The 16652-nt window shown below is 39.1% G+C and overlaps 1 protein-coding gene across 1 annotated transcript in view; it reads right to left on the bottom strand.

Moving 5' to 3' along the window:
* Positions 1–16652, bottom strand: part of CCDC13 (coiled-coil domain containing 13) — a 977767-nt gene that overhangs the window by 901263 nt on the left and 59852 nt on the right. Inside the window, exon 3 of the mRNA XM_044066042.1 lies at positions 307–455. Coding sequence (XP_043921977.1) covers positions 307–455 — 149 coding nt within the window. The remainder of the gene's footprint in view (positions 1–306; positions 456–16652) is intronic.

Genomic DNA, 16652 nt, shown 5'->3' with positions numbered 1-16652 from the left:
CCCTTCATTCTGAATCCAGTGCAGAGCTACAAAACCAAAGTACCTACCTACATTTAGAAATGTAGATCACTGAAAGAAAAAAGTCTGTAGCAGACTAGCTGACTGCAAAGGATTTCCATCTTCCTCATTAGTCAAAGACTAAGTACTCATGGGCAAACACCACACTATGCACTCTGTACATTTTCAGCATTGTCAGGGACTGAGTGTGTACTGGGACTGAAAAAATGCACTATTCAAATGAAGGCACAAGTTAATACATAAGTCTACGTGTTTCATATTTCCTTGGGAAATTGTGTTGCACCTTACCTGTTAGAGCAATCCTCTCTTCATCCCTTTGTTTTTTAAGATGTTTGATTTCAAAATCTTTTTCCTTAAGTAATCTATAAAGTCTACCATTTTCATCCTGCAGTTCCCGAATTTGATCTTGCAACTGTTCATTTTCATCTTCCAACAGTCTGCATATCAAATTAACAAATTTTAGTAAAAAGTATGAGCTGTTCATATTTAGCGCATAATAAATGTGTACATAATCTAGTCATAATTATTCACTGTACAATACTGAGCCAGCATATTCCAACACTGCTACAGTTCAACATTTTTATACACACTAGTGGCTTAATACAAATGCATTCAGACAATTTGTCTGGAGTATGGCAGCAGTATCCTCCCCTCAGATTTGCAATAAGTTGGCAAGTGCTGCTCCCTATGTCATACCCTTCCAGTGAAGGCACCAGATGACATACAGAGATTTACCCTTTTCAATATAAACTCAAACACCAAAGCTCTGCTGAACAAGGTGGGTGCTAGAAGCTATCTTGCAGTTCATGCACTGATGTTGTCTGCCTAACACCTCAAAATCTGTAAAAATTCAAGAACTGCTCATATCCACAATGGATGAGATGATTAATTATCACCTAGCTTATGTTCTCATTCCTCTGGTCACTGTTCTCAACAGACTAGTCAACAAGCACATCATGTATCACCTGAAGCCATCTAGTCTATCTGATTACCAATATCACATGTTCAAAAAAGGTAGTGGCACTGAGATAGCACAAGTTTAAATCATTTGTTCTACCATCAACAACAGGAATGAAGCTATGGGCACTTTTCTGTATGATTATACTTCCTGCATGACAAGCTAAAAACCTTATCTTTCAAAAAGACTCCTTTTATACCATTCAACAGAAATCAATAAGTTGAAGCTGTGCTGTCCTCTATGACTTTCGCAAGAGATATTTCTTAGAATTTGGTCTTCAGATACTAACTTTCACAATCATTATATTGTAAAGGACTTGTAACAGCATACCGGTCAAGCATAGACTCCCAAATAAACAGATTATGCTGCCTTCTAAATCTCCAAAGTGCCTTGCACTGAACGGGTGCAGGAATAACCTAACTTTTTGGATAATGGCAATTGCACTTTGGAACAATCTTCTGTAACTTAGTCCTAAGGAACCTGATACTATCTTTGCTAAAAAAGGCATATAGGCTTTGAAATCATCTGCAGTATAGTCTGCACAGTGAATACATACCAAACTAAACATAAGAGTAACACATTTCAAGTGCCATGGAGGTAATCCTTGTTCAAGAAACTACAGCTATGTCAGTATACTAATCATAACAGTAACTGCTTGACTAATAGGACCACTGCATTAGAAATTTGCAAAATGAATGGAAAAACAAAAGCTATGTACTTACCACAGTGATAGATCCATGTTGTCTGTTTCTGTTTAGTTAAACCTGTGGGTTATTGGATCCATTTCAGATATAAGACTGGCCATTCCCAAAGACTTTAGGCACCCAACTCCACCTCTTCTACCCATAGTACCTTACTCTCTCTACAGTTACCTCAGATCATGTTTACCACCTTCCAGAACAGCAGCTAGGTCTCAAGTTCTGCTTTGGGTATATCCTTTTTTGTTGTTATTTGTTAATTTTCTGTCACCTGTTTCTCTGCCCTGCCATTATGATTGTATTTTTGACAGGTAGTAGTTAGGTTTGGTTAGGTTCAGTGAGTAGATAGCTTACTTTACTGATGGTCAGTCAGTTTCTGCCTTTACGTTTTTTCTGTGTGTGTGTGTGTGTGTGTGTGTGTGTGTGTGTGTGTGTGTGTGTGTGTGTGTGTGTGTGTGTGTGTGTGTGTGTGTGTGTGTGTGTGTGTGTGTGTGTGTGTGTGTGTGTGTGTGTGTGTGTGTGTGTGTGTATGTATGATAGTTTAAAAAAGTAGTTTGTATTACGCTTTTTCTTAATAGAGTGTACTGTTACTGTGTGCTGTTTTTGTCCATGGCTAAATGTTTTTAAAAATGTGTGGCATACAGCCACAAGCTCCCATCACAGGACCAATATGTTTACTGTCTCAGGTTGCTCATTTGGAGGCTGATTTTTCTATTTGTGCTAGCTTTGGTATCAGGCTGTTAATAAGTGTAAGCCTAATCAAGTACTTAGAGGTCTTCTACCTTCTGGAGATGTGATTTCTTCCTCTAATCCTGTTAGTAAATCAGACAAGAGCGATCTGGGTCAAAGAGTGAGAGCTAAGGACCCCAGAGTGCTTAAAGGGGACTGCAAACAAGCAGTTTCCCATGCTTCCAAACCAGTCTGATCTGAAGGTCCAAAGATCTTCAGCTCCTCCAGCTGCATAGGCCTTGAATCTGACCCCCCCGGACCAGTTTCCCATTGATGCAGACAACTGGGAAGGTTTCTTCTCCTGTGCTTAGCATCCCAACCCCTTTTCCGTGGGTAGATTTCACTCTCCTTTTTTTGCCTTCTACTCCTAAGGAGTTTTCTCTGGAGTTGTCCCCTTCTTAACCCTGGATATGATTCTCTCTGGCTTGGGCCTTGTCTTCAGAGCTTTACACCAGCTATAAGTATAATGCAAACAAGAATTGTAATACAAAGTGAGAGAAAAGCAGGTGTATGGTATATTTAAAGAGAAAGCCAGGTGAGAGAAATTGATAGACGAATAGGAAGTCAGTGAGGAAGGGAGAATGAGGAGATGTAAGGTAAGAACATGTGTTTGTCCACATTTAGAGATATAGCTTGAGAAAGAACAGAGCCATCTTTTGGCTAGGAAGTCTTTCAGAATGGTTTTGAAGGATAGGAGAGAGGGTATTGACCTGATGCATAGAGATAAGGAGATTCAGGCCTTAGCAACATGGTATGAGTACAGACAATACTCAGCAGATTTGATAGATTTGTGGACAGACGGGAGTTTTTGGTCACTGGATCCCTATGACCGACTAGGAACATAGTTATGTACAGTGTTATTTAGTGCTGAACAAGCAGATGGATTCTGGACAATTTTATAGTTGGTAAGAAGCTATGTGTATGTTAGTTGATGGGGCAGTTCCAAACAATTTAGGCTTTTTAGTTCTATAAAATGGTGGATTCTGAAAGGGGTATTTGCTGCTAATTTAGCAAATGTGTTGTAGTATTGATCAAGTTTTGATTATTGTGATGCCTGGAGGTTAGTAAGGATGGTAGCACCATAAAGAAGGGTGGGAAGGAGATAAATAGAGGCAAGTTTAGGTTTAGTTGTGTTGGTGATAACGTTTTTCGCTCTATTAAGCATCCCTAGTTTTTGCTGAGTTTTTCTTATGCAATTTTGTATAAGTAGGTCAAATTTAATATTATAATCCACTATCATCCCTAATAATTTACTATCAGAAGTGTTGCCAATGGTTGAATTATCAACAGACAGGTCTTTTTTTTTATATAGGAGAGGGATTTGGTGAAAAAGTAGCAGTTTGCTTTTTTAGGGTTGAGCATAAGTTTTGAGTTACAAAGCCATGTTTCAGTCACTGTTAAAGCTTCTGGAGTAATTTTTTGGAGGTGTGCCACACTGTCAGATGTGTAAAATGAGTGTAACGTCATCTGCGTACTATATTGGGCCTGTTATGTGGAATTATGGAAGGTGTTGGTGAGAATGTTAAAGAGGAGGAGAGGAGGGACAAAGGATAGAGCCTTGTGGTACACCAGTGATGACTTAGAGGTATATAGAGAAGGTGGAGTGCCATTTTACTGACTTATACCTATTAGGCAGCTTTTGAAGGTTAGGCTGAGGGAGACCTAATGAGGACATCAGAAGTACAATAGAAGTTTGCTGTGACAAACTGTGTCAAAGGTTTTAGACATGTCTAGAAATAAGGAACAGATTAGTTTGCCATTATCTCTAACTTTATTGATAGGTTCTATACATATTAAAGGTGCAGTGATAGTACTATGGGAAGGACAGAAGTCATGTTGTGTGGGGGACAGGAGTTCTTCCTGCAGAAGATAGTTTAGCAATTGTTTTTGAATACATTTTTCAAGTATTTTGGAAAGGGGGATAAGAATGCTATAGGTCTAAAGTTAGTAATATTTGTTGAATTTCTTCCTTTATGCAGAGGGATAATACATGACTTTTTCCAGAGAAAGAGAACATGGGATTCCTGGATTGACCAGTTTATATGGATTGAGATATGGTAGGCAATGCTATCAGCTGATATTTTAAGGTATTCACTTGGAAGCTCATCAGCTGAAGTAGAGTATGGTTTGAGTTTGTTTAAGAGTACTTTTACATAGGATGTTGGGACAGGTTTGAAGGTGAAAGTGGAAGCGGTGATATGTGGCTGCTGGGCAGGGTTAGGATTAGATGTTGGGGAATCCCTGGCTAGAGATGCTATACTATCTATGAAATCTATGAATTGTATTGCAGTTTCAAGTGATGAGATTTTGGGAAAGCAGTTATGGTTGAATTTATAGCCGGGATGTAAGATTTCTTTAGTTACTATCTATAATTTTTTACGACTGCATTTACTATTATTCTGAAAGTTACTGTTATACATTTACGTTTTCAAGATATTGTGGTGTTTTATATTTCAGCCATTCTTTCCATGCTTTTTCTGTATCCTGCATTAGCTTTCTACTCTTTCTGGACAGCCAAATTGCATTATTTGTTTTTAGTCTCAACATTCTAGGAGGTGCAAGGCTGTTTAGGATATTCAGGAAAGTTGTATTGAATTCATTTACAGCATCACCTAAAGGGAGGATGAGACCAGTTGGCATAATGGGTAAGGTCTTCACCTCCCATGAACAAAGTACAAGGTTCGATCCTGACCTCCGATCAATGTCTGTTTGGAGTTTGCATGTGCTCCATGTGTCTCTGTGGGGTTCCTCCCATGTCCGAAAATCATGCTGAGAGTTTCCATCTCAAACTCACCAATGAATGGAGCTGTGGGCAGCAGCACAGACTCTACATGGTGCTTTATAGGGGGAAGAGTTGCACAGACCAACCGCTTTGGGCATCTACTGTGGTGCACATTACTCTCAAGATAGGAAAACATGGATCACCGACTACGCTCCGTGGCAGGGTTAGCCACTCAATGGTGTAAAATATGGCTCTAGGTGATTTGGTCATGTAGATTAATGTTGCCAAAATGGGCATGGGTAATTACCGGTGATAAATGGGTTGAAGACGCGGCCTACTCCGACATATGCCAGGGACCCGTGCTAATGGTGGGAGGGGTATATGTATCCCTATTGGCCAGTATGTGCCCACCATAAAGCCCAGCAGCTCTGGGTCAATAAGCTACTGGCCAGCCGGTGCCTAGTTGCCCAGTCTGGGTTACCTGGGAAAGCTCTGCTGAGCAAAAGCTGGACGTAAAACCAACCAACCTGCCAAACATGAACTGAGAATTGCTACACTTAATGTAGGTTCACTGACAGGATGCAGCTTGGAAGTGGATGACATGATTATATGTAGGAGGCTGGACATTCTATGTATACAAGAAACAAGATGGAAGGGCAGTGCAGCAAAGCCACTTGACTTGGGATCCAGACTCTGCTACTCAGGAGGGGGGACAGGCTAGAAATGGTGTAGGAATTGTGGTGAGAGAGAAGCATCAGAAGGCAGTGAGGGATATCATCACAATTAATGACAGACTCATGGCAATCAGACTCCAGCGTAATGATAGGGTAGTATTCATAATCTCAACCTATGCCCCACAACAGGGTTGTGGAGTGCATTCAGACAGCAATTACAGGACCTACTAGATAAAGCAGGACAACATGAATTGGTGTTGATAATGGGTGATTTGAATGCACATATCAAGACAGACAGAACAGGATATGAGGACTGCCTGGATCCACATGGATGGGGCAACAAGAATAAAGAAGGAGAAGCCATTCTAGACTTCTATCTGGCAAATGGCTTAATAGTAACTAACACATGGTTCAGAAAGAGAGACAGTCACAAGATCACATACAAGAGTAGCCAACATGCAACTCAGGTAGACTTCCTCCTAGTAAGGAAAAGCCACTGAGGTAGAATCCATGATTGCAAAATCATCCTCAGTGAAACAGTCAGCCCACAGCATAAACCACTAGTTGCCACACTCAGCTGCAAGCAGTAGTCAGAGAAGGCTCTAAGGTCAACAGAGACCAGGCTGAAGACCTGGAAGTAGACTGGAGAGATAGTACAGAAGTTCAAGGAATTACTCAGAGCTCTAGCACCCCAAGAAGAGGAGGAAATAGGTGGAGTTGAACAAGAATGGCAGCGCCTAAGAACAGCATGTGTTAGGACTACAGAAAAGATAAGTGGCCGTGTCAGGTATAGAAATAAGGTGAATAAGGAAAGCTGGTGGTGGAATGCAGAAGTCCAGGAAGTCATCAGAGGATGAAGGAGTGCGGGAAGAAGTGGGAGATAGAAAAGACTGACCAAGCTAGGAAGGACTACTGGCTGTCTAACAAAGAAGCTAAGAAGGAAGTTGCAATAGCAATGAACAGGGCATCAGAGGCACTCTACCAACCTCTGGAAAGTGACTCAGTAAGTGGCACAAAGAAACTATATCAGGTTGCAAGGCAAATACAGAAAGATAAAGAAGATAGCCAGACACCCTTCATAAGGGATGCCAGCAACAACCTGCTCACCAGTCCACAGGACATCAAAGGCAGATGGAAGGAGTATTTCCAGCTACTTCTGAATGAAGAAAACCCCACAGAAGCTGTACTGCTCCAGAAAGAGCCTACACTGAGAGAAGAAGAGGAGCCCACCCTAGAAGACATAAGAACAGCACTAAGGAAAATGAAGTCAGGGAAAGCAGCAGGCTCAGATGAGGTTATAGTAGATATGATAAAGATGCTGTGTGAGATAGGGGAGAAATGGCTCCTGAGGGTACTCATAGCAGTGTGGAGAGAAAGGCGTATTCCACATGACTGGAGAATAAGCATAATCATGCCAGTGCACAAGAACAAAGGGGACATCCACAACTGTGGACGGTACAGAGGTATTCAACTCCTATCACACTGGATGAAAGTTCTGGAGAGGATGATTGATAAATAGATATGCAGAGTAGTAGAATGCAAGATGGGAGATGAGCAGTTCAGATTCAGATCAGCATGCAGCACAATTGACCCGATGTTTGCAGTGAGACAGTTACTTGAGGAAAAAGCTAGAGATGAGGAGTGAGACCAACTGGGTATTCCTAGACTTGGATAAAGCATACAACAAGGTCCCAAGAAAGCTGATCTAGGCAGTACTGCGGTGGTTTGAAGTCCCTAAAACATTGGTAGAATTAGTGCAGGCTATATACAAGGACCCAATGACTCAAGTACAAACAGTGTTCAGCCTCACAGAGGAGTTCCCAGTGGGAGTGGGTGTACACCAGTGTTCATCTCTGAGCCCACTGCTGTTCAAACTGGTGATGGACTACATTAGCAAACAGGTCAGAGGGGAGATATCAACAAAGCTGCTGTATGCAGATGATGTGGCATTACAGGCAGACTCAGAGCAAGAACTTTAGCAAAGGATAGGAGAATGGAATGCAAAACTGAAGGCACGTGGGATGAAACTAAGCACAGATAAGACAGTGGTACTGGCAGCAAATCGAGGAAATCAGAAGAAGTTAAGAACAGAGACAGATGGGAAGATAGTGGAACAGGTAAACAGCTTCAAGTATCTGGGAGGGGTTGTTGAGGAAACGGGAAGTCTGAAAGAAGTGGTCAAAGCTAGAATCAGAGGGGCTGCAGCCAATTGGCATAGAGTGTCATGTATAGTCTATGACAGAAGAATGACAAAGAAGCTGAAAAATAAGATGTACAAGACAGTCGTGCGACCAGTACTACTGTATGGTACAGAAACATGGGCAGTAAAGACAGAACAGTTGAAGAAGCTAGAGGTGATGGAAATGAAGTGCCTGAAAAGGGAGATAGGATGCACATTGTGGTAGAGACGAAGAAATGAGGAATAAGAGCAGAAGCCAAAGTAGGTCCAACTGCAGAAAAGATCAAAGAGAACAGATTACAGTGGTTTGGACATGTGCAGAAAAGCAGAATACAATCTGGTGTAGAAGATTTGGGACAGACAGGAAGAAGGTAAGAAGTGAGGACATCCAGCAAAGAGGTGGGTGGATTATATGAAAGATCTGTAAACCAAGCTGGAAAAGACAAACTAGTAACTTCAAAATGGAAAAAACCAGGATCCAACCAAGAGACACACTGAGGCACAATAAGCTAGCGCTTTCATCCACTTTTAATGATGTGAACTTCTTCAGAAAAAATAATAATAACCACCTACCCATCTTTTCAATGATTCATTACAGGAAATGATGTCATAATCTGCACAATCAAATAAATTTAAAGTAATAATACTATATAAAATAATTAATATATCTATAAAAATGTATATATATACATATAAATACTACATGTATAAATAAATACAATATATCGGTATGTTATTACATACCTTATATTTATCTATATTTTAAAAAACATTTTATATTAATGACTTCATTAAGCCCTGGATATATATCAGCCCCAAAAGGAGCTGCCAAAATGCTTCCTTCTGTTCTAATGTGTTGTCAATGTCACCACCAAACATTTTTCTCTACATAATCTAAAACAAAATTCAAATTTCTTAAAATCCGTGCAGGAAAGAGCATGTCTAGCTAAAGAATTGTTTTATCTTTTTCTTTATAGCTAGAACATGCTCATAAGTACGTTTAAAACTCTTTTGTTTTACCTATATAGTAATTTTTGCATGTGGAACAAGTAGCCATGTAGACTACATTTTCACTATGGCAATTAAAATATTTATTTGCCCAGAATGTTTGTCCCAAATGTTCTATAGTGATAAAGGACAATTACACATGAACCTACATTGTTTACAGTCCTTACATGCAAAAGTACCTTTTTTGTTACTAACTGATCTGTCTTTATAAGTTTCTGACTTCTGAGAAGTTTCTAACTTCTGTCTAATATTTGTCACCTTTTTGTATGTAAACTTTGGTAAATGACCCAAAGATATACTTAATTCCTTGTTACCTAAAATAATTCTCCAGTTCTTCTCAATAATTTCCTTTATACACCAAATTTCATTTACTATTGGCAGAGGAAATGCTATGTTGAATTCTTGATTCTTTCTTTTATTACAGTAATTATTAGGATCCAGTCTAATTTTGAACTTGATGTTCTGCTATAATGTGTGATGCTATTAATTAGTTGTGTAAAACTAAATAAGTTCATGCTATGTGCAGAGGAGTTAGAGTTTATGTCCAACCAATTAACATTCACATCACCTAGTAGTAATATTTTTTGTGGAATTGTTATGGATATCAATGTAGGTTATCTTCCAAAATAGCTGTATTATTGCCAGGAGGGATGTAAAGAACAGAAATACATATTTGTTTACAAATGTTTATTTTCCGGAAAATTATAAGAAGCTCTGCTGAAGTGAATTTTGCTATTGGTTTGTTGCAGGGGGAAATTTGACAGTTGTTGGGAAATATTAAAGCAATATCACCACCTCTCATCTTAATTCAGTCATTATGGATGATGTTATAGCCAAGAGATATAATTTCAAAGTCGTTTATGCTGGCTTCAAGACAAGTTTCAGTTATATAGCAAGAATATCAGACTTATGTTGGGTAATCCAGACATGTAGTTCAGCAATTTTATTTCTTATGCTTCTAACATTTATGGCAGGAAAAGTTACATTACTGGGGTTGGGGTTGACCATTGTAGGGTCAGATTAATGTGTGGAAGAGAATTGTCTTTATGATCATTGTGATAGGTGGGGGCCAGGATTAGAGTGAGGGAATTACTGATGCTTAGTTTTTGGAAAGTATTTTTCCACCTAATTTTGTTTTGGTTTGAGATGAAATGGAGTTAATCAGTCTATATTTGGAGTAAAGATGAGATGCACCATTAAATAGGTTTGGTGTGATGTGTGGATAGTATAGAGAAGTATGAACAGGTATTTGGGACAGAGTTGGAGATATGTTGAGCACTAATATAGAGTCATGGTAGAATAAGAGATGGCCCAGCAGCAGAAGATTAGAGAATAAACTGAGTAGTAATATGATTAAGTAATGGGAACTGTATGTAACAGTTGGCAGGTAGTGGGGAAGCAGGGACCAAGAAGGAAAAAAAAAGTAGCAGGATACAATGATATTTAGTGGTGGTGGAGTCTGACAGCTAATAGAGGGTAGGTAGGAAAGAAGTATTTTCTATGAAGGAAGAGAATTAAGTTATCCTTGTTATCTTCTCTGGAATGAAAGGAATGAGGGTTTAAAAGGCTAGAGATTAAGAATGTAGGTAAAACAGGAGGAAGTGAGGGTCTATTTGAGAAAAGTAGAAGATACAATGAGAATAGATAGGTGCTGTTTGGGAGTAGTATGACTGTGAATGTATATCGAGCAAAGCAGTATGAGAGGGAGAAAAGTAGTTGGACTTGGTGTTAAAAGATTAAATGAAAGTTGGGGATAAGGTAAAAAGAAACAGGGGTGTTTGTATGATGGTAAGGTTGTTCGGGAGGGTTATAGAATAAAAGTCATAAGTGTAATGTGTACTTAGGAAGTATAATTGTAGAGTAAGAGGTGATGGGTGAGAATTGGGGATAGAATAGGGGAGTGAAGTGAAGCTGAGCATAGCAGGCTTCCACCCTCAGGTCAAAGTATGTTCAGAGTAATCAATTTATATGTAATAGAGAGCAATTAGCAGAAATTTACCAAGTAGAACAGATTGTCTTTCATTGCCGGTATGTAGAAACCTGTTAATAAGGAATACTAAGTAAATAGCATATACACTGTAATCTATTGGTCAAGAGAAAGGACAGTGGTCATCATAGTAAGTGGCCCTTAGGGTGCAAGGACAACTCTGTTGGGAAGGGGATATTAAAAATTAATTTCCAGCACAGCAAGGTTCTTCAAGTTAAATTTGCTCATGATGTATAAAGATAAAATTCTCAGTGAAAAAGTTTGGGAGCTGGCCATTGTGGCAGAGCTTCAGCAGTATCTGGGTCAAATATAGTGACAGAGGCTCTAAAAGGAAAGAAAAGAGAAAAAAAAAACACTTCCCAACCTGGGAAAGAAGAACTAGTTTGACCACTCCTTGGGACAGCATGTGATGAAGAACTGGTGGAAACAAGTCTGATCTGGAGGATGAGGAATGAACCTTGATAATGAGGAATTGACTCTCACTGCCATCTGTAACTGTGATGAATGATTTTTAGAACCCATTTGACTGAAATAATCTGTTGCCAGTAAAAAATGGAGATTCAAACTTTCTGGAAGAAAAAAAAGAAGCCAGGGTGGGAGGGGTCACAATGGTTCTTGAACAACTTGTTGGACTGCCCTTGGTTTTGGGAGGTTTGCGACTTCTTTTTGGAATTCCCTTGCCATTTCTTCTTAAACAGCTGCTTATTGCCAAAATTGGATGAGGAGATAGAAAATCCTTTGGAAAATTAGGAAAAGGATGGCTTAAACATCTTAGAGTTTCCCTGGATCAGCTTGCCTCTTTCATTACACTTTTTGATCACCTCTGCAGCAGCAGGGCTAAACACTAAATCTCTGTCCAAGGGAGAATTTAAAATCTCATTTTTAACATCATTCTGAGAATACGGCCATGCAAACCTCCTCAAAACAGTAAGTTTGGACATTGCCATGGAAGAAGCATCAACAGAGTTATACACACTATAAAGAATGCGTAGTGACATGTACAATAGAATAAATTAAATTATTTAAAGCAATCTTTTCTTCACCAGAAAAAAATGCAGATAAAATATTTCTTATACTGCTATAATTTGTCAGAATAAATTTTAATACATGAGCCTGACAATTCAAAATTCTGAAAATCAAAGCTGCAGAAGTATACACTTTTTTCCCATCTGTATTAGAAAGAGTAGGATTATAATTAACTAAATGCTTAGCAGCAGTGGGATCAAATAAAGTTATAGCTTCTCGGACATATTTGGGAATAGTGTATAAAATTTTAAAAGACTGATGAATTGTATACATCTTATTTGCCTTTTAGGGCAGCTGGCTAACTATCAGGAAAACTGCAGGCAGTAACATAAGCATCCTCTAAAGGAAACAGAATAGGAGGAATGGGTGTAGGCTGTGGAAAATTCTTCTGTAACAACTCATAGTATCTTCTGAGAGAATGAGAAACCTTAGTGTTCTTCCACTGAAAACACTGGCACATTCTAGCAATAGTCTCAGAAAAAGAGAGACTGTCACAGTGAGAATCAGAAATTGAGCTCACCACTGAGTCTGAATCAATAATTTGAGGAAAAATGTCTCTATCTGTCCCTGCATCTTCCTCTTCAAATTCAGAATCTTGAATCTCTTCAGCAAAAGAAGAATCCCTCTTTCTTTTACCAGAAACTACTTTACAAGAAGGATCAATAGCCTGAATTATAACCTGAACCAGACCCAGTAAACTACTGCTATCCAAAGAAAACTGAGGAGGAAACTATATGTGCTTAGTTTTCTTTTTGACAGGAAAAATGGAGTCAGCTGAGTTACTAATGGCAGCAGTAGCTTCCCAGGGACAGGTACAGCATTCTGACATGAGGGACACCTTCTGTGTTCCCTCTCCCAGGACCAAGAGTGTCTCTCCCTTATCCAATGAGGGGACCCAGTAGCTGCAGGGGATGTGGCTAACTCTCAGTCCCTAGAAGCTGTAGGTGCTACATCAGAGGACTCAGGGGTAAAAGATGAGGGGTCTGAGGTACAACAAATGGACAGAGCAGAGTCACCCACGTGTGGCTGAGGCAGATTGCTAACCTGCTGTAGTGGCAAAAATTGTTTACATAATTTTTTTCTTTTTGTAGCTAAAAGAAGGACTGACCATAGAACTGGTAGTCTGTCCCATGGTCAAGCCACACATGGTACATTTTTCACGTGGAAATTAAGCAGCAATTGCTGGTGAACACTACCAATCCTCAAAAGTAGAAAAAGCACTTTAAAACACTATGCTAGCTCCCACAAAAGTAAAATAAACACAATTTCTCAACAGAAAAAAAAATTCAGTTATTCTATACCACTTTTAAGCTCACAGGAAAAACAAGTGCTCTGTTTAAAAGTTGGTTACATTCTCAAGACAGTCCATTAAAACACAACACTCCTTGATTTTAAAAAAAAACTTTACTGAAGAGGAAAGTAATAAGACATCAGCAAAATTAAGAAAATGTAATTTTTTTCCCCAAAGGGAATTTATTTGCCCGGTCAAGGAGCTAATCATTGATCCTCAAAAGCCTCAGAGTAGCGTACTCTTAGGTGGAAGTAAAGCTCTGAAGGGCTTTGCATCAAAAATTGTCTTTTAGTCAGCTCAGCTCAAGCTGCCTGACAGCTTGGAGCATACCCTGAAGCTTTGGTACCTGGGTGGCTGTTATATCTTTGGCAGGATATAACCCATATAGCTAAAGCTATTGCTGCAGTGATCAATGTGATGAACATCAGCAGATGCTCCACTGGTAAGCCAAGGAGACCTCAAAATCAGATAGTGGTACCTAGTTGAGTTGGTAAAAGTTGAGGTACAGAACAAGTGGTTTTGAAGTAAGCAAACCATTGATGGTCCCCCATAAGCATGGTGACTGCACCAAAAACACGGATACACAAAACCTGACTAAAATTATAGTCAAAAACAGTTCACATAAGCAAGTACACTTCAGTCCTATTAGAAATGCAATGGCAATACCTAAACATTAAGTTTACTAGTTAAACAAAATACTTTAGACAGAAAAAGACAAGTATTCCTCAAAAATATATTTTTAGCGGAAGTTTTTTTCCTAAGTGGGTACGTATCTGCCCAGTCTTGAAGGATTGCTAACGGACCGACAGTTCCATGAGACTAGCAAAAAGACAGCTTTTCAGCAGCAAAACAGCTCTGAAGAGATTTGTTCTCTGTTTTTCTATAGAGTTCCTCTTGAGCTCCAGACAGATTGCATGGAAGAATCCCAATAGCTTTGATAGCTGGGAGGTCACCGGGGAGGGAGGGGTAGGACGCACATATTTTGGCTGCTGTAATAGAGACCTATATGCTGAACATCATTTATTTCTCATTTTTTTTTTTTTGGTATTATCCTTCTATTCTTAATCCTTTAATTGTCTTTTAGAAAGAATGACCTGATTTAATGAAGCACCCAGAAAATGACCCTCAATAACATTAAGAAATGAGTGGGCTCTAACTGATACCTGTCTCCTTAACTGATTCCTGAACCAGCAGCCCTTAAGTTCTATATCATAACCACATGTTATAATGTGCCCTATCTTTGTCATCAATTTATGACAGTTTAGAAGTTTTTTCCCTCAAAGAAGCATCAGCTTGCCTTAGCCAGGTCATCAGTGGGTCTGATAGTTTATAATCCTAATGCTCATGTGAGGAATCATCTGCATATTCTTGCTAACCCAGTCAAGCATTTTACTCCTAGTCATTTAGCAGAGTATCAGCAGCCACCCTATAGCAGCAACCAGATATAACAGCAAGGTCAGTGATGAGGTTCTTGTTTAGACATTTTGCCTGACCCTTGATTCTGCAGAATCTATTTTTTAAGCAGGTGGCTGTGAATCTGGCTTTTGGGACACAACACAGTACATAGATGAAAAGAAAAAAAAAATAACAGGGGAGGTGCCACTGGTTAAGGTTTAGGTGAACCAAGCTCCAAAACTGAGGAGCTTATGCTAGCTGGGGTCTGTCTAATTGGCATGGCTTGAGACTGTGTCTATGAGCCTCTCTCTAAGGACATCTGAAAGCTGAAACATATCAGGTTAAGGGAATTACATCCACCTTTAGCTGTTTCTCATTCATGTTATGAAGTCATACACCAGGAATCCTTATGATGAACATTTGATTTTATCTTTTTTTTTTTTTTTTGGCATCTAAAAAGTAGCAAGAAGCTAGCGCTGTCATATAAATGCCAGGAATCTCTTACCAGTTTACAAACTTTATAGCTTTATTCATTTTTATTTAAGTTTGCTTTCATGTGCTAATACTGTCTACACCCTTTTGTGGAAAAAATACTTTGAAGCTGTTAATTATATGCAAGGTTTGCTTACTTTGTTACCAGACCTTAAATCTTCAATGTCCTTTTATTAGTCAGCATCAGCATCAGCAGCCACGATCCAAAAGTAGCTACACCTCAGATACATTTCATCCTTTGATTCTTATACAAAAGTCACAATGAGAGCTACCTTAAATAGCTATCTTACCATTAGTTAAAAACCTGCCATTGAAACCAGAGCACAAACTCTGATCCGGAACTTGCTACGTGCATTCAATTACTTGAACCCAAGAGCCTTATGTAGAATTACAGATTAATAAAAACACAGAATATAGGAAACATATCAGTAATGAAAATGCAAGAAGGTAAAGTAGCTAAAAAATACAAATGAGATACAATCAGTAGTTTACAGTTTATTGCAGTCAAGCAGTCATATTAATCAAAGTCAAACAAGTATGCCTGTATGGAGTTCTTGAAGCTTCCCAATGTCAGAGACCCTCTCAGCCAACAAAGAAGCAGTTTCTAGAGGTGTGATCATTGTTATACAAAAGCATGAGTCTCAGAGGAATCAAGCCACACCATCAAAACTACCAGCAGGCTCTGAAAAGTAGAGTGCAGGGATCAGGTCAGCTGGTACCAGCTCAGCAGGTTTTGCATGTGAGGGGATTCAAGCCATTTATGGACAAAATGACCATCACTAGAACTTTATAGATGAAATATACCTGACAGGAAGCTAGCACAAACCAGCAGAACTGGTGGTACTTCAGGACTCCAGTTAGTAGCTAGGATGTGCACTGGCTGCAGGTGATCAAACTCTGGATCTGGACAGTGCTTTATTGTAGTCCATTCAGCAGGTAACTAAGGCATGCACCACCACATAGAGTTCAGAAAGCTGAACAAGGTACTTAATAACAACAAATTTCCTAAGATGGAAGCAAGACAGTTTGACAAATATTGAAATTTGGGTCTTTAGCATTATCTTGCTGTCAAGAATAACTCCCAAATCATTGAACAATTTTCAATTTGTCTCTGAGGTAGTTAATGTCAGGAGACAAACCTGGAGCAGAAGAATTTTTAATTATGATGTGGTTGGTCATTGCCATAATCTTGGAGGTGTTGTCTTTTGTCTGACTCTAGATCATCCATGAATGGATGCATTCCCAAGTCCTTTTTTATTTGGTTAACAACTGACACAACTCCTGAGGTAACCAGTACAACTAAAACCCTCTGTATTGTAGTGATACTGCAAACCTCTCAATAAAGTGACATTTGCTAAAGGAAAAAAATAAATGGTGAATAAAAATTGCATGAGAATGAAGCCCTAAATTATACCATAGTCAAGGGAGTAACAAGCAGAGAAAACAACCCCTGAGACTACTCTTTATGATTTTCT

This window comes from Protopterus annectens, chromosome 3.part0 (genome assembly GCF_019279795.1).
Source record: "Protopterus annectens isolate FY-2018-M chromosome 3.part0, PAN1.0, whole genome shotgun sequence".
Taxonomy (NCBI): Eukaryota; Metazoa; Chordata; order Ceratodontiformes; family Protopteridae; genus Protopterus; species Protopterus annectens.
The sequence above is the reverse complement of the archived record's forward strand: the minus strand, read 5'-3'. Positions and strand labels throughout refer to the sequence as shown.